At 42.8% G+C, this 18,308-nt stretch overlaps 1 protein-coding gene across 1 annotated transcript in view; it reads right to left on the reverse strand.

Moving 5' to 3' along the window:
• LOC122926738 (altered inheritance of mitochondria protein 21-like) overlaps positions 1-18,308 on the reverse strand; it is a 175,110-nt gene that overhangs the window by 149,376 nt on the left and 7,426 nt on the right. The window contains exon 3 of the mRNA XM_044278212.1: positions 71-144. Within this exon, the coding sequence (XP_044134147.1) occupies positions 71-144 (74 nt within the window). The remainder of the gene's footprint in view (positions 1-70; positions 145-18,308) is intronic.

Below are 18,308 nucleotides of genomic sequence, written 5' to 3' on the forward strand. Positions count from 1 at the left end.
GGACGTATATACACAGTGTGCAGTCAGAATGGGGTTAAAAGTCCACTCTGGCCTGTCCACTCTAACTTACCTGAGATATGTAAATACTGTTGTAGAAATGACAAGACATTTTCTCCAGGTTCCAGTGCACTAACGTCTCGAACTCTGTTAAGAAGAAGAAAATGTTAAGTACAAGTACAATAGTAAAAATTGCATAAAATTGCATAAAAGATATTAGTGGGTAAAATTGTAGCTCAACCCTCAAGCAGAAAGTTATATGCACCACAACTTTTAAACTGATTCACGGAATCGGAGTGGACGGTTTAAAATAAAAATAAAACTTTATTTTCATTTCACATTAAAAATAATACCCCCTAATCAATGTATTGTCAAGGCTGAAATAGGTGGGCAGCGTGTGGGCGTGAGCATGAATTGTTGACTCCCACTTTGTTCACATCTACACCCACACACTATGCCACTATTACCAGTGATGATTATAAACACACTCTGGTAATATATTATATTATCCCAGCTGTATCACCAGCTTACCTTATTAATGCTGCAGGGTACTAGTCAGTGTTAATTAGCGATCTATCTGTATCTAGATCAGCCGGGACCCTTCCTACACTAGACTACAATCGGGCTACATAAACCAAAGCCCTACTCTGCTCTACGCGTTTCCAATGACCCTGTAGCGGGTCTTTCATCAGGAGCAACACTGGGCAGGAGCACAGAGATATTGCCTATTCAACAGAGAGAGTCAGTGTTCAGGCTACACGTGGGCAGCGCAGCAGCCGGCACTAGTATGGCAGTGCGCGCCCTTGCCTCTGCTAAATAGGGGCTAAAGAAATTGGGCAGGAGGCTTGGCTTGAGCGCCCAATCACTGAGCGAGGGGCGTAGCGCTGCAGCGTGTACCGTTCCACGTCTCGGTGACCAGCTCACAATATGCTGTACATCTTCCCGATCTAATAAACAGGTAAAGTGGGGGACATCAAAGTGGCCCTAATATAGTCGATGAAGAAGAGGGGAACAGCTAAAGGCATGTTGGTTAATGGGTTCACTACAAGGACCTACAAATTATACAGTAATGCCACTGCCGATATAACGCTCCGAGGTGGTATCATATTATAATATTATTCACAGCTAGAATTGACATCTTGTGAGATGGGTGTCATATGGGGTAACATTATTAGGGAACTAAGAGGGTTTTCTTAAAGGCTAAACGCAGTCCATAGGCCTTAGATACCAGAATGGTACAGCCTCAGCTGCACCAGGCTGCAGGGTATAGATACCAGGGGGCATCATAGAGCTATGTTTAAAAAAAAAAAAAAAGTATAGCAGCTCCTATCGTTAAGACCTTTCGGTTTTTCAGTCTTTAATCCACTCCAGCTCGTTACATAACATAATAGACAGACAGAAACAAATTTTTATAATATATACAGTCAGGTCCATAAATATTGGGACATCAACACAATTCTAACATTTTTGGCTCTATACACCACCACAATGGATTTGAAATGAAACAAACAAGATGTGCTTTAGGCCTCATGTACACGACCGTTGTGTGCATCCGTGGCCGTTGTGCCGTTTTCCGTTTATTTTTTCGCGGACCCATTGACTTTCAATGGGTCCGTGGAAAAAATAAATAAAAAATAATCGGAAAATGCACAGTTTTGCAGCCGAGACCGTGATCTGTGTATCCTATCCGTCAAAAAAATAGGACCTGTCCTATTTTTTTGACGGACAACGGTTCACGGACCCATTCAAGTCAACGGGTCCGTGAAAGAACACGGATGCACACAAGATTGGCATCCGTGTCCGTAGGTTACTTTCATACAGACGGATCCGAAGATCCGTCTGCATAAAAGCTTTTTCAGAGCCGAGTTTTCACTTCGTGAAAACTCAGATCCGACAGTATATTCTAACACAGAGGCGTTCCCATAGTGATGGGGACGCTTCAGGTTAGAATATACTAAAAGAACTGTGTACATGACTGCCCCCTGCTGCCTGGCAGGTGCTTCCAGGCAGCAGGGGGCAGACCCCCTCCCCTGTAGTTAACACATTGGTGGCCAGCCCCCCCCCTCCCTCCCCTGTAGTTAACACATTGGTGGCCAGTGTGGCGGCCGCCCCCCCCCCCCCTTGTAGTTAACTCGTTGGTGGCCAGCCTCCCCCTGTAGTTAACTCGTTGGTGGCCAGTGGGCCCTCTCCCTCCTAATTAAAATCTCCCCCCCCCCCCCCCCCCATCATTGGTGGCAGTGGAGAGTACCGATGGGAGTCCTAGTTTAATCGCTGGGGCTCCGTTCGGTAACCAGGACGCTACTGCAGTTTTGTAGAAGCATTATACTTACCTGCGAGCTGCGATGTCTGTGTCCGGCCGGGAGCTCCTCCTACTGGTAAGTGACAGGTCATTAGGCAATGCACCGCACAGACCTGTCACTTACCAGTAGGAGGAGCTCCCGGCCGGACACAGACATCGCAGCTCGCAGGTAAGTATAATGCTTTTACAAATTGCTAAGTAACCATGGCAACCGGGACTGCAGTAGCGTCCCGGTTGCCATTGTTACCGATCGGAGCCCCAGCAATTAAACTGGGACTCCGATCGGTACTCTCCGCTACCACCAATGAGTTAACTACAGGGGAGTGAGGGGGGGGGGGCCCACTGGCTACCAATGAGTTAACTACAGGGGAGGGAGGGGGTCTGCTGGCCACCAACGAGTTAACTACAGGGGAGGGAGGGGGGCCCACTGGCCACCAATGAGTTAACTACAGGGGAGGGAGGGGGGGCCGGCCACACTGGCCACCAATGAGTTAAAAACAGGGGGCAGTTATGTACACAGTTTTTTAGTATATTCTAACCTGAAGCGTCCCCCATCACCATGGGAACGCCTCAGTGTTAGAATATACTGTCGGATCTGAGTTTCACAATCTAACTCATATCCGACAGTATATTCTAACATAGAGGCGTTCCCATGGTGATGGGGACGCTTCAAGTTAAAATATACCATCGGATTGGAGAAAACTCCGATCCGATGGTATAAAAGGGACTCCTGACTTTACATTAAAAGTCAACGGGGGGCGGATCAGTTTGCAATTGCACCATATTGTGTCAACGTCAAACGGATCCGTCCCCATTGACTTGCATTGTAATTCAGGACGGATCCGTTTGGCTCCGCACGGACAGGCGGACACCAAAACGACATTTTTTTCCATGTCCCTGGATCCTCCAAAAATCAAGGAAGACCCACGGACGAAAAAACGGTCACGGATCACGTGTGCATGAGGCTGTCAGCTGCAATTTGAGGGTATTTACATCCAAATCAGGTGAACGGTGTAGGAATTACAACAGTTCGCATATGTGGCTCTCACTTGTTAAGGGACCAAAAGTAATGGGACAATTGGCTTCTCAGCTGTTCCATGGCCAGGTGTGTGTTATTCCCTCATTATCCCAATTACAATGAGCAGATAAAAGGTCCAGAGTTCATTTCAAGTGTGATATTTGCATTTGTAATCTGTTGCTGTCAACTCTCAAGATGAGATCCAAAGAGCTGTCACTATCAGTGAAATAAGCCATCATTAGACTGAAAAAAAACAAAACAAACCCATCAGAGAGATAGAAAAAACATTAGGCGTGGCCAATCAACTGTTTGGAACATTCTTAAAAATAAGGAACGCCCCGGTGAGCTCAGCAATACCAAAAGACCCGGAAGACCACGGAAAACAACTGTGGTGGATGACAGAAGAATTCTTTCCCTAGTGAAGAAAACACCCTTCACAACAGTTGGCCAGATCAAGAACACTTTCCAGGAGGTAGGTGTATGTGTGTCAAAGTCAACAATCAAGAGAAGACTTCAGAGTGAATACAGAGGGTTCACCACAAGATGTAAACCATTGGTGAGCCTCAAAAACAGGAAGGCCAGATTAGAGTTTGCCAAACGACATCTAAAAAAGCCTTCACAGTTCTGGAACAACATCCTATGGACAGATGAGACCAAGATCAACTTGTACCAGAGTGATGGGAAGAGAAGAGAATGGAGAAGGAAAGGAACTGCTCATGATCCTAAGCATACCACCTCATCAGTGAAGCAGCAGGATGAATTCTGAAGTGTTTCGGGCAATATTATCTTCTCATATTCAGCCAAATGCTTCAGAACTTATTGGACGGCGCTTCACAGTGCAGATAGACAATGACCCAAAGCATACTGCAAAAAGCAACCAAAGAGTTTTTTAAGGGAAAGAAGTGGAATGTTATGCAATGGCCAAGTCAATCACCTGACCAGAATCCGACTGAGCATGCATTTCACTTGCTGAAGACAAAACTGAAAGGAAAATGCCCCAAGAACAAGCAGGAACTGAAGACAGTTGCAGTAGAGGCATGGCAGAGCATCACCAGGGATGAAACCCAGTGTCTGGTGATGTCTATGCGTTCCAGACTTCAGGCTGTAATTGACTGCAAAGGATTTGCAACCAAGTATTAAAAAGTGAAAGCTTGATTTATGATTATGTCCCATTACTTTTGGTCCCTTAACAAGTGGGAGGCACATATGCAAACTGTTGTAATTCCTACACCGTTCACCTGATTTGTATGTAAATACCCTCAAATTAAGGGCTGTTTCACACGAGCGAGTCCATTGCGGGAATCACGCTCTGTGTGCGAGTGTGATCCTCTGCTCTGGACTTGCAGAGACACATAGCATTATAAATCATGATAATGCCGTGCGCTTCTGCTTGACCTTATTTCTACTTATTTTTATGTCACTATGATTCTGTGGAAAAAAGGCCATGCAGAGGCACATAGCATTATAAATCATGATAATGCTGTGCGCTCCTGCAAGTCCAGAGTGGAGGATCACACTCGCACACGGAGCGCGATTCCCGCAATGGACTCGCTCGTGTGAAACAGCCCTAAAGCTGACAGTCTGCAGTTAAAGCACATTTTGTTGTTTCATTTCAAATCCATTGTGGTGGTGTATAGAGCCAAAAATATATCATAGCAAGGGGTTTTGTTTGGGAAGGCAGGTATTTTCCTCCCAACATGGGCGGCTGGGCTGATTTTCAGCCAGGTGAGATCAAATACCGGACCGGAGTTGAAGTATTTTCACCATTTATTGCTCGGTCATTCAACTTACCACCCAAGCTTTCATTTGGTGGTATTTCATTGCTGCTGAAATTTTTACTTTTTTTGTTATTAATCGAAATTTAACGATTTTTCTTGCAAAAAAAATGACATTTTTCACTTTCAGTTGTAAAATTTAGCAAAAAAAAAAAAAAAACGACATCCATATATAAATTTTTCGCTAACTTTATTGTTCTACATGTCTTTGATAAAAAAAAAATAAAAAAAATTTGGGGCAACAAAAAAATAAATAAAAAATAAAATATGGTTTGGGTAAAAGTTATAGCGTTTACAAACTATGGTACAAAAATGTGAATTTCCGCTTTTTGAAGCAGCTCTGACTTTCTGAGCACCTGTCATGTTTCCTGAGGTTCTACAATGCCCAGACAGTAGAAAACCCCCACAAATGACCCCATTTCGGAAAGAAGACACCCCAAAGTATTCCGTGAGGGGCATGGAGAGTTCCTAGAATTTTTTTGTCACAAGTTAGCGGAAAATGCTGATTTTTTTTTTTTTTTTTCTTACAAAGTCTCATATTCCACTAACTTGCGACAAAAAATAAAAAATTCGAGGAACTCGCCATGCCCCTCACGGAATACCTTGGGGTGTCTTCTTTCCAAAATGGGGTCACTTGTGGGGTAGTTATACTGCCCTGGCATTTTAGGGGCCCATATGCGTGAGAAGTAGTTTGCAATCAAAATCTGTAAAAAAAAATGACTGGTGAAATCCGAAAGGTGCTCTTTGGAATGTGTGCTCCTTTGCCCACCTCGGCTGCAATAAAGTGTCACACATCTGGTATCGCCGTACTCAGGAGAAGTTGGGGAATGTGTTTTGGGGTGTCATTTTACATATACCCATGCTGGGTGAGAGAAATATCTTGGCTAAAGACAACTTTTCCCATTTTTTTTTTTATACAAAGTTGGCATTTGACCAAGATATTTTTCTCACCCAGCATGGGTATATGTAAAATGACACCCCAAAACACATTCCCCAACTTCTCCTGAGTACGGCGATACCACATGTGTGACACTTTTTTGCAGCCTAGATGCGCAAAAGGTGCCCAAATTCCTTTTAGGAGGGCAGTATAAATACCCCACATGTGACCCCACTTTTGAAAGAAGACACTCCAAGGTATTCAATGAGGGGCCTGGCGAGTTCATAGACTTTTTTTTATTTTTTTTTGGCATAAGTTAGCGGAAATTGATTTTTTTTGTTTTTTCTCACAAAGTCTCACTTTCCGATCATTGGCTGGCAGGCTGGTGACGAAATGGTGCTTGTAATTTTGCCGGCCCGCGATGCACATGCGGGCTCAGTCTGAAATCTCGCGTCTCGCGAGATGACGCACGGATGCGTCCAGGAGGAATAAATCAACCGCCTCCCGGACGCATCCGTGCGTTACATGGTCGGGAGGAGGTTAAGTAGGCAGCTGGGCTTAATAGCTCAGTCTCTGCTATGGGATCTGAAGTATGGGGCTGTGCTGGAAGGTTGAGAGCTGCATGAGGGCTGCAAGCTGGGAAACATGCACCCTAAAGCCTGCTGTGGACTGCCAGGGATAAAAAGGCTAGCAAGGCGACGTGTCTGTTCTATGGACTTTTCATCATTGTGTGAATTAACACCAAGACTGTAATAAGTCTTTTTTCCTTTGCCTTGTGTGTGAATAAACACTGACATTTTGATTTACTAACTTGTTTTGCCTCTGTACTGCGTCTGCTTACCCTGCCTACCAGAGCAAATCCTTAAAAAATAAATATATATATTTATTTTTATTTTTTATTATTATTTTTTTTTTTTTTTCCCCTTCATGGGAAGGGGTGAACATTTTGACCCCACAGATGTTTGGCAAAACTCAATGCACAACAGATGGTGCAAGATGAAAATTTAAATTTTAACACAGATATGCAATTTCAGTGCCAAATATCTTGTGCTCGTCATGAGCGTGCCATAGGGTTGCAACGGGTGTTGAAGTCTTCACACTTTCTCAATACTTTGATAATGGTTAGGTTAGATACAGGGATTATCCATTTTTCGATACTGAGCTGCACTATTGTCCCTATCTGAGAACAGGGCAAGCACAAAGCACAGCACAAGCCATGTTCATCAGCGGCCGCACAGTGGAGAAGGAGGGAGAGCTTCCCTCTCCACTATGACGAGGCCGGCCACTGCACCACCAATGAAAAAGCTGAGTGACCTGATGGGTTAGTGTCAGGGAGGAAGGCGGGGAGAATAGTAGGGCAGGGGGTTGATACACTCACCGTGGACCACACTCCTTGCGGTGCTGGATGCTCATAGGAAAAAGGACCTGCGATGTCATCGCCATGTGACCAGAAAACATCTGCTTATTACTGGTCACATGGTGATGACATCATCACAGGTCCTTTTCCCTACCACACACAGGATCTTGCTGCAGAAGAAGTTTAATTCTGTATTTACATGAAATAGGTGATAGGTGTGTGCTTCATGGAGACACTACTACTACATGTATTAATGTGAGGCACAAATATTAAATGACCTTATCAAGTACCTCATAAAGAGCAACATGAGGATAACGTGTGAAGTACATGAGGTCATCAACTGTTAATATGAGGCTTAAGGAGGTTCAAAAGTTAACACTTTGTGCCTCAAAGTAACCCCATCATGTACCTCCTCACATAATCGTCAACATGTGGTTATTTACTATTAAAGAAAGGCACATGGAGGTCCAAACTGATAAAATGATGTGCCTCACATTCATAGTAGGTAACCCCTTCATGTGTCTCTTCACATAATGGGCAACATGTGGTTAAGGTGAGGTACATGATGTGGTTATTTACAATTAATGTGCGGCACATGGTGTTATTCCTATATTATTTCTACTAGAAGTTATGAATGAATTGCTGGCAGTCTGCAACAAGGGTACAGAGGAGTGGTAACCAGGTGTGTGTGTGGGGGGGGGGGGGGGGTGTCACTCTACAGACTCACTCTATCCAATCAGTGCTGCCATTGTCAGACTGTGCAGGTACACACCTCCAACTGGTCACCCCCCCCCCCCCCTGTACCCTTACAGCAGACTTCTAGCAATTCATTCATAACTTCTAGTAGACATTATAAAGGAATGGCACAACAGAGCCATAAGAATAGATGCTCCAGAATTGTCACTACATGGGGAATGCATGAAGCTATTAAAACAGGCATGTCAGTGTGGAGGGGAAGTAGATAATGATTAACACGAGTTACATGGTTTTATAAATTTAGACTACCATGCACTTCAAATTATTAGTAAGTGGTCCTATCAAGCAAGTACCTCCTCGTACATTAACCTTAATGTGTGGGCATTTTTATATATATATATATATATATATATATATATATATATATATATATATAATTATTTTTTTCCAAGTATTTACGAGGTTTACCGTAAATACAGCGACGCGATTCTTCCCCAGCTACTAGAGGTTTTTTCCCAAGCAATACAGGGAGGGGGCCTACCTTGCTCTATGATGGAAGCTCTTATTGTTCTAATTCCCAAAAAGGATAAAGACCCGATAGAAATGAGCTCCTATAGACCAATTTCTTTATTAAATACTGACGCTAAGCTACTATCAAAAGTTTTGGCTAGGAGGCTTTCGCGGGTTATATCCACCATTATTCACCCAGATCAAAATGGCTTTATGCCAAAGAGAGGCACCCATCATAATTTGCATAGGTTATTTATGAATATTCAGTCCCCGGGGTGCGGCTCCCGCTCCATCCTGTCGTTGGATGCTACTAAAGCCTTCGACAGGGTGGAGTGGATTTTTCTCTGGGAGGTGATGAAAAAAATGGGATTTGGTCCGAGATTTATGTTGATGGTGCAGTTATTATATAGCTCTCCAGTTGCCAGGATTAGGATTAATGATACGATCACTGAGAGTTTTTCCCTAGGAAGAGGCACCCGTCAAGGATGTCCTCTTTCCCCCCTCTTGTTTAACATTTATATTGAACCCTTAGCAGTTAGTATTAGGCAAGACCTGCAGGTGTCTGGCTTCGGTGTAATGGGGAAGCATGATCGTGTATCCCTCTATGCAGACGACATCTTGGTTTTTGTCCATCAAACAGAAACTACTCTTCCTCGAATAATGGATTTGGTGGGTTCTTTTTCTGCTCCGTCTGGTTTGCAGATCAATTGGGAGAAGACTGTTCTCCTCCCTATAGATGAGTTGCGAGGCGACTGGGACAACCAGTTAATTTCTGATTCAATAAAATATCTGGGGATTTCAGTCTCTGCCAAACCTCAGGAATATTTACAACTCAATTTGATTCCCCTGCTGAAAAAGCTGAGGGCCAAAATTAAGATATGGCAAAAAATCCTGCCCACAAGAGCGGATAGAATCTCTCTAATAAAAATGGTAGTGCTGCCCCAGGTTCTTTATGTCCTGCGCAACTCACCTGTATGGATCACGGACAAGTATTTTAGGTTGATAGAGCGGATGCTTAATGATCTACTATGGGGGAGGAAGCGCGTGAGACTGAAGGCACTCTATTTTTCCATGCCCTATAATCAGGGAGGCCTTAACCTCCCTTATTTTAAGGGCTATTTTGTGGCCTCTCAACTTAGTTTTTTTAATGATTGGGAAAGTAGCCATTTCTGCAACAGAGTGGTGAAAGACTCAGGTTTTTCGGATTTTTTTACCATACTGGAGTCCGATTACTTATCAAATCCACAGATTGGGTATACACTTTTTTGCAGAATGGCTATAAAGACGTGGCTGGTTATAAGGAGCTGGTGTGGAGTCAAGGCATCACTTATTTGTACTCCATTGTGGCATAATTCAAAGCTCTTGGAGTTAAGGGATTTGAGTTGTTGCCAGTATTGGAGGACTAAGAATGTTCAGTACTTATATCAGGTGGTCAGTGGCGGACAAATTCTGTCCCTGACGGAGCTAAGGCAAAGAACAAACTTGGGTGAGGTGGCTTGGTATGCATATTTTCAATTGAGGTCAGCACTTTCTAGTACTTTGAATAGTCACCTTTTTTCTATAGATACTCCGCAATTTTTACATGACTTACTCTGTAAGCTGTCACGAGAATTAAAATATCACATTGTTATAGACACTTAATGAAATAATTTTTTTTGGGTGTTCTTTCTCCAGGACAAAGATCCTGGTCTTCTTTACTTCTAGAGATGGGTCCCCCAGATTGGGAGAATATAGGGGAAAGTTTAAAATTCGTTTCACATAATTTTAATCACACTGTTGTACAATTCAATATTCTGCACAAAATATATGTGACACCTATGTGGTTATATAGGAGAGGACTTAGAGTCTCCTCTGACTGCCCACGCTGTGGCGATTCCGAGGCAGATCATTTACATTTGTTTTGGGACTGCCCAATGGTGAGCAGCTATTGGAGATCGGTCCAAATTAACTTGGCTCGTAAACTTAACCCCTTAAGGACCGGGCTCATTTTCACCTTAAGGACCAGGCCATTTTTTGCAAATCTGACCAGTGTCACTTTAAGTGCTGATAACTTTAAAACGCTTTGACTTATCCAGGCCATTCTGAGATTGTTTTTTCGTCACATATTGTACTTCATGACACTGGTAAAATAAAGTCAAAAAAATTAATTTTTTTGCATAATAAAATACCTAATTTACCAACAATTTTGAAAAATTAGCAAATTTCAAAGTTTCAGTTTCTCTACTTCTGTAATACATAGTAATACCCCCAAAAATTGTGATGACTTAACATTCCCCATATGTCTACTTCATGTTTGAATTATTTTGGGAATGATATTTTATTTTTTGGGGATGTTACAAGGCTTAGAAGTTTAGAAGCAAATCTTGACATTTTTCAGAAATTTACAAAAACCCAATTTTTAGGGACCACTACAGCTCTGAAGTCACTTTGCGAGGCTTACATAATAGAAACCGCCCAAAAATGACCCCATTCTATAAACTACACCCCTCAAGGTATTCAAAACTGATTTTACAAACTCCGTTAACCCTTTAGGTGTTGCACAAGAGTTATTGGCAAATTGGGATGAAATTTGAGAATTTCATTTTTTTGCCTAATTTTCCATTTTAACCCATTTTTTCCACTAACAAAGCAAGGGTTAACAGCCAAACAAGACTGTATCTTTATTGCCCTGACTCTGCTGTTTACAGAAACACCCAATATGTGTCCATAAACTACTGTACGGCCACACAGCGGGGCGTAGAGTGAAAGGTGCGCCGTATGGTTTTTGGAAGCCAGATTTTGCTGGACAGTTTTTTTGACACCATGTCCCATTTGAAGCCCCCTGATGCACCCCTGGAGTAGAAACTCCATAAAGTGACCCCATCTAAGAAACTACACCCCTCAAGGTATTCAAAACTGATTTTACAAACTTTGTCAACCCTTTAGGTGTTGCACAAGATTTAATGGAAAATAGAGATACAATTTCAAAATTTCACTTTTTTGGCAGATTTTCCATTTTAATATTTTTTTTCCAGTTACAAAGCAAGGGTTAACAGCCAAACAAAACTCATTATTTATGGCCCTGATTCTGTAGTTTACAGAAACACCCCATATGTGGTCGTAAACTGCTGTACGGGCACACGGCAGGGCACAGAAGGAAAGGAATGCCATACGGTTTTTGGAAGGCAGATTTTGCTGGACAGTTTTTTTGACACCATGTCCCATTTGAAGCCCCCCTGATGCACCCCTAGAGTAGAAACTCCAAAAAAGTGACCCCATTTTAGAAAGTACGGAATAGGGTGGCAGTATTGTTGGTACTAGTTTAGGGTACATATGATTTTTGGTTGCTCTATATTACACTTTTTGTGCGGCAAGGTAACAAGAAATAGCTTTTTTGGCACGTTTTTTTTTTTTGTTATTTACAACATTCATCTGACAGGTTAGATCATGTGGTAATTTTATAGAGCAGGTGGTCACGGACGCGGCGATACCTAATATGTATACAATTTTTTTTATTTATGTAAGTTTTATACAATAACTTCATTTTTAAAACCAAAAAATTGTTTAGTGTCTCCATAGTCTAAGAGCCATAGTTTTTACAGTTTTTGGGCGATTATCTTGAGTAGGGTCTAATTTTTTGCGGGATGAGATGACGGTTTGATTGGCACTATTTTGGGGTGCATATGACTTTTTGATCGCTTGCTATTACACTTTTTGTGACGTAAGATGGCAAAAAATTGCTTTTTTTACACTTTTTTTCTTTTTTTTTTACGGTGCTCACCTGAGGGGTTAGGTCATGTGATAATTTTATAGAGCCGGTCGATACGGACGCGGCGATACCTAATATGTATACTTTATTTATAAAAGTTTTACACAATTATTATATTTTTGAAACAAAAAAAATCATGTTTTAGTGTTTCCATAGTCTAAGAGCCATAGTTTTTTCAGTTTTTGGGCGATTATCTTGAGTAGGGTCTCATTTTTTGCGGGATGAGATGACGGTTTTATTGGTACTATTTTGGCGTACATGCGACTTTTTTGATCACTTTTATTACCTTTTTTGGGAAGTAAGGTGGGCAAAATTTCAATTTTCTCATAGTTTTTATTTTTTTATTTTTATGGCGTTCACCGTGCGGGGAAAGTAACATGACCGTTTTATAGATCAGGTCGTTACGGACGCGGCGATACCTAATATGTGTAGTGTATTTTTTTATTTTTATTTTTATTCAGTGATAAATGTTTTTTTATTTTATCTTAACTTTTTTCACTTTTTTTAAAAAAAAAATTGGACCCAGACCCACTTGGTTCTTGAAGATCCAGTGGGTCTGATGTCTGTAAAATACAGTACAGAACCTATATAGTTTTCTGCACTGTATTTTACTTACACTGAACAGATCTATGCTTTCAGCACAGATCTGTTCAGCACCATGGACAGCAGGACGCCTGAGCAGGCGTCCTGTTGCCATGGGAACCTTCCCCGTCTGTCACAACTTCGCAGACGGGGAAGGGTGAGGACGGGGCTTCGGGGGGCTCTCTGGGGGCTCTCTCCCTCTCCCATCGGGGGGCTGCAAAGGCACAGCAGCCCCCCGATCGGAGAGGGAGGGAGCTCCTTGCGCTGTTAACCTTTTCCATACAGCGGTCCGTACGGACCGCTGCATGGAAAGGGTTAAACGGCTGACATCGCATCACCGATGTCAGCCGTTTATACCAGGGTGCCAGCAATGTGCTGGCACCCTGGTATAACCCACTAGACGCCAACGATTATGCAATGGGAGGCGGGCGGGGGATCGCGATCCCGCCTGCCGCACCGCCCGCCTCCCGCAACGCCCCCACTGCCTGCGACACCCCCCCTGCACCACCCGCCGCCATCAAATCATGCAGGGGTGCAGGGAGGGGGGCGCAATATTGATTTTAGGCACTCTGAAGTTTCTGATCCCCGCGGTCAGGGACCGCGGGGATCAGAAACTGCAAAAAGCGCAGCAAACCGCAGGTCTGAATTGACCTGCGGTTTGCTGCGATCGCCGACACGGGGGGGGGTCAAATGACCCCCCCCCTGCATTGTTACGGGATGCCGGCTGAATGATTTCAGCCGGCGTCCCGTTCCGATTAACCCCCGCGGCGCCGGAATGCAGATTTTAAGTCAGGACGTACCGGTACGTCCTCGGTCCTTAAGGACTCGGGAAATAGGGCGTACCGGTACGTCCTCGGTCCTTAAGGGGTTAATATTGTTGTCCCCCTGTCCCCCAGGATATGGGTCCTGGGAGATTTATCAGAGGTTAATTACCAGCCTATAAAACGGCAACTATTGATCAAGGTAATGTTTTTGGGCAGGCTTCTCATTTCTAGATTATGGTTCTGCTCTTCCGCTCCAGACTGCAACTACTGGTTGAGCTTGGTTGAGAAAGTGAAAAGTTATGAGAGGATTTTGTATAAACAAAGAGGATGAGAGCGAGAGAGCGAGAGCGAGAGAGCGAGCAGCACCACTATCTGTAAGGTATATGCGGAGTGCCAGCGGCTGGGTAGGCGATCCACCTCCAAACGTATAAAATTAAGAAATTCCGCAGCACATCCAGGTTGTAAGAAAGTAAAAAAAGACTTTATTCACCAAGCATGCGACGTTTCAATCCTCTCAATGGGATTTTCCTCAGGCAGTGTCACTGCCTGAGGAAAATCCCATTGAGAGGATTGAAACGTCGCATGCTTGGTGAATAAAGTCTTTTTTTACTTTCTTACAACCTGGATGTGCTGCGGAATTTCTTAATTTTATATATATATATATATATATATATATATATATATATATATATATATATATATATATATATATATTTATTTATTTTACAAATTTCCTTTTTTTTTTTTTATATTTTTCCTGCAAGGCGGGTGGGGGGTGGGGGGGGGGGACGATCTTATTAGTCCGGCTTTTTCTATATGAATCGTAAATAGTAAAAGGAGGTGAAGTTACATCTGGGTACTGGAGTATCGCATATGGGCGACTACCGCATATGGGCGACAAAAATAAACAAAAAACCGGACACAGAAAAAAAAAAAATATATAATTTTTTTACTGTATGAGCCCTTATGCTGTATTTCCTGTGGCCCTATTTTGCCCTGAGAGGGTTCAGAACTATAAGCAGCCCCATGCACATTTTGAGAGCCAATTTGGCGATTTATACCACTGCTGACAACTGTAGAGGCTCTAGGATGAATTATTTCATGGAACCCCTGAGAAGTAACCCCATTTTGAAAAGTCTGCCCTTTAACCACTTCAACCCCACTAGCTGAAACCCCCTTCATGACCAGAGCACTTTTTACACTTCGGCACTACACTACTTTCACCGTTTATCGCTCGGTCATGCAACTTACCACCCAAATGAATTTTACCTCCTTTTCTTCTCACTAATAGAGCTTTCATTTGGTGGTATTTTATTGCTGCTGACATTTTTACTTTTTTTGTTATTAATCAAAATGTAACGATTTTTTTGCAAAAAAATAACATTTTTCACTTTCAGCTGTAAAATTTTGCAAAAAAACCGACATCCATATATAAATTTTTCGCCAAATTTATTGTTCTACATGTCTTTGATCAAAAAAAAATGTTTGGGCAAAAAAATAAAAATGGTTTGGGTTTACACACCATGGTACAAAAATGTGAATTTCCGCTTTTTGAAACAGCTCTGACTTTCTGAGCACCTGTCATGATTCCTGAGGTTCTACAATGCACAAACAGTAGAAAACCCCCACAAATGACCCCATTTCGGAAAGTAGACACCGTAAGGTATTCGCTGATGGGCATAGTGAGTTCATAGAACTTTTTATTTTTTGTCACAAGTTAGCGGAACATTATGATTTTTTTTTTTTTTTTTTTTTTTTCTTACAAAGTCTCATATTCCACTAACTTGCGACAAAAAATAAAAAATTCTAGGAACTCGCCATGCCCCTCACAGAATACCTTGGGGTGTCTTCTTTCCAAAATGGGGTCACTTGTGGCGTAGTTATACTGCCCTGGCAATTTAGGGGCCCAAATGTGTGAGAAGTACTTTGCAATCGAAATCTGTAAAAAATGACCGGTGAAATCCGAAAGGTGCACTTTGGAATATGTGCCCCTTTGCCCACCTTGGCTGCAAAAAAGTGTCACACATCTGGTATCGCCGTACTCAGGAGAAGTTGGGCAATGTGTTTTGGGGTGTCATTTTACATATAACCATGCTGGGTGAGAGAAATATCTTGGCAAAAGACAACTTTTCCCATTTTTTTTATATAAAAGTTGGCATTTGACCAAGATATTTTTCTCACCCAGCATGGGTATATGTAAAATGACACCCCAAAACACATTCCCCAACTTCTCCTGAGTACGGCGATACCAGATGTGCAGCCTAGATGCGCAAAGGTGCCCAAATTCCTTTTAGGAGGGCATTTTTAGACATTTGGATCCCAAACTTCTTCTCACACTTTCGGGCCCCTAAAAAGCCAGGGCAGTATAAATACCCCACATGTGACCCCACTTTGGAAAGAAGACACCCCAAGGTATTCAATGAGGGGCCTGGCGAGTTCATAGAATATTTTTTTTTTGCATAATTTAGCGGAAATTGATTTTTTTTTGTTTTTTTCTTACAAAGTCTCACTTTCCGCTAACTTAGGACAAAAATTTCAATCTTTCATGGACTCAATATGCCCCTCACGGAATACCTTGGGGTGTCTTCTTTCCGAAATGGGGTCACATGTGGGGTATTTATACTGCCCTGGCTTTTTAGGGGCCCTAAAGCGTGAGAAGAAGTCTGGAATATAAATGTCTAAAAATGTTTACGCATTTGGATTCCGTGAGGGGTATGGTGAGTTCATGTGAGATTTTATTTTTTGACACAAGTTAGTGGAATATGAGACATAGTAAGAAAAAACAAACAAAAAAAATATATATATTTCCGCTAACTTGGGCCAAAAAAAATTCTGAATGGAGCCTTACAGGGGGGGTGATCACCCATATAGACTCCCTGATCACCCCCCTGTCATTGATCACCCCCCTGTAAGGCTCCATTCAAACGTCCGCATGTGTTTTGCGGATCCGATCCATGTATCCATGGATCTGTAAAAATCATTCGGAAGTCTGAATGGAGCCTTACAGGGGGGTGATCAATGACAGGGGGTGATCAGGGAGTGTATATGGGTGATCACCCCCCTGTCATTGATCACCCCCCTGTAAGGCTCCATTCAGACGTCCGAATGATTTTTACGGATCCATGGATCGGATCCGCAAAACACATGCGGATGTCTGAATGGAGCCTTACAGGGGGGTGATCAATGACAGGGGGTGATCAGGGAGTGTATATGGGTGATCACCCCCCTGTCATTGATCACCCCCCTGGTAAGGCTCCTTTCAGACGTCCGCATGTGTTTTGCGGATCCATGGATACATGGATCGGATCCGCAAAACACATGCGGACGTCTGAATGGAGCCTGACAGGGGGGTGATCAATGACAGGGGGGTGATCAGGGAATCTATATGGGTGATCACCCGCCTGTCATTGATCACCCCCCTGTAAGGCTCCATTCAGACGTCCGTATGTGTTTTGCGGATCCGATCCATGTATCTGTGGATCTGTAAAAATCATACGGACGTCTGAACGGAGCCTGACAGGGGGGTGATCAATGATAGGGAGGTGATCAGGGAGTCTATATGGGGTGATCATGGGTTCATAAGGGGTTAATAAGTGACAGGGGGGGGGGGTGTAGTGTTTGGTGCCACTTTACACATCTACCCGTGTCCTCTGGTGGTCGATCCAAACAAAAGGGACCACCAGAGGACCAGGTATCAGGTATATTAGACGCTGTTATCAAAACAGCGTCTAATATACCTGTTAGGGGTTAAAAAAATCTGATCTCCAGCCTGCCAGCGAGCGATCGCCGCTGGCAGGCTGGAGATCCACTCTCTTACCTTCCGTTCCTGTGAGCGCGCCTGCGTGCGTTCACAGGAAATCTCGGGTATCGCGGGAGGACGCGTATATGCGTCCACCCAGAAGAGCAGGGCCGCCGGCAGGACGCAATCCTGCGTACGGCGGTCCTGGAGTGGTTAAAAAACAGTTCAGGTCTGAAGTCACTTTGTGAGGCTTACATAATAGAAACCACCCAAAAATGACCCCATTTTAGAAACTACACCCCTCAAGGTATTAAAAACTGATTTTGCAAACTTTGTTAACCCCTTTAGGTGTTCCACAAGAATTAATGGAAAATGTAGATGAAATTTCCGAATTTCACTTTTTGACAGATTTTCCATTTAAACAAATATTTTTTCCCACTAACAAAGGGTTAACAGCCAAACAAAACTCAATATTTATTGCCTTGATTCTGTAGTTTACATTAACACCCCATATGTGGTTGTAAACTGCTGTACGGGCACATGGCAGGGCGCAGAAGGAAAGGAACGCCATATGGTTTTTGGAAAGCAGATTTCACTGGGATAATTTTAAGCTGCCATGTCCCATTTGAAAACCCCCTGATGCATCCCTAGAGTAGAAACTCCCAAAAAAGTGACCCAATTTTGGAAACTACGGGATAAGGTAGCAGTTTTGTTGGTACTATTTTAGGGCACATATGATTTTTTTGTTGTTTTATATTACACTTTGTGAGGTAAGGTGACAAAAAAAAGCTGTTTTGGCATCGCTTTTATTTTTTGTTATTCACAACATTCATCTGACAGGTTAGATCTTGTGGTACAAATAGAAATAGGACTACTTTTTGGGGTTTTGTTTCAGTTTTACATAAAAGCATTTTTGAAAAAAATTATTTTTAGTGTCTCCACATTC

Source organism: Bufo gargarizans, chromosome 1 (genome assembly GCF_014858855.1).
Source record: "Bufo gargarizans isolate SCDJY-AF-19 chromosome 1, ASM1485885v1, whole genome shotgun sequence".
Taxonomy (NCBI): Eukaryota; Metazoa; Chordata; class Amphibia; order Anura; family Bufonidae; genus Bufo; species Bufo gargarizans.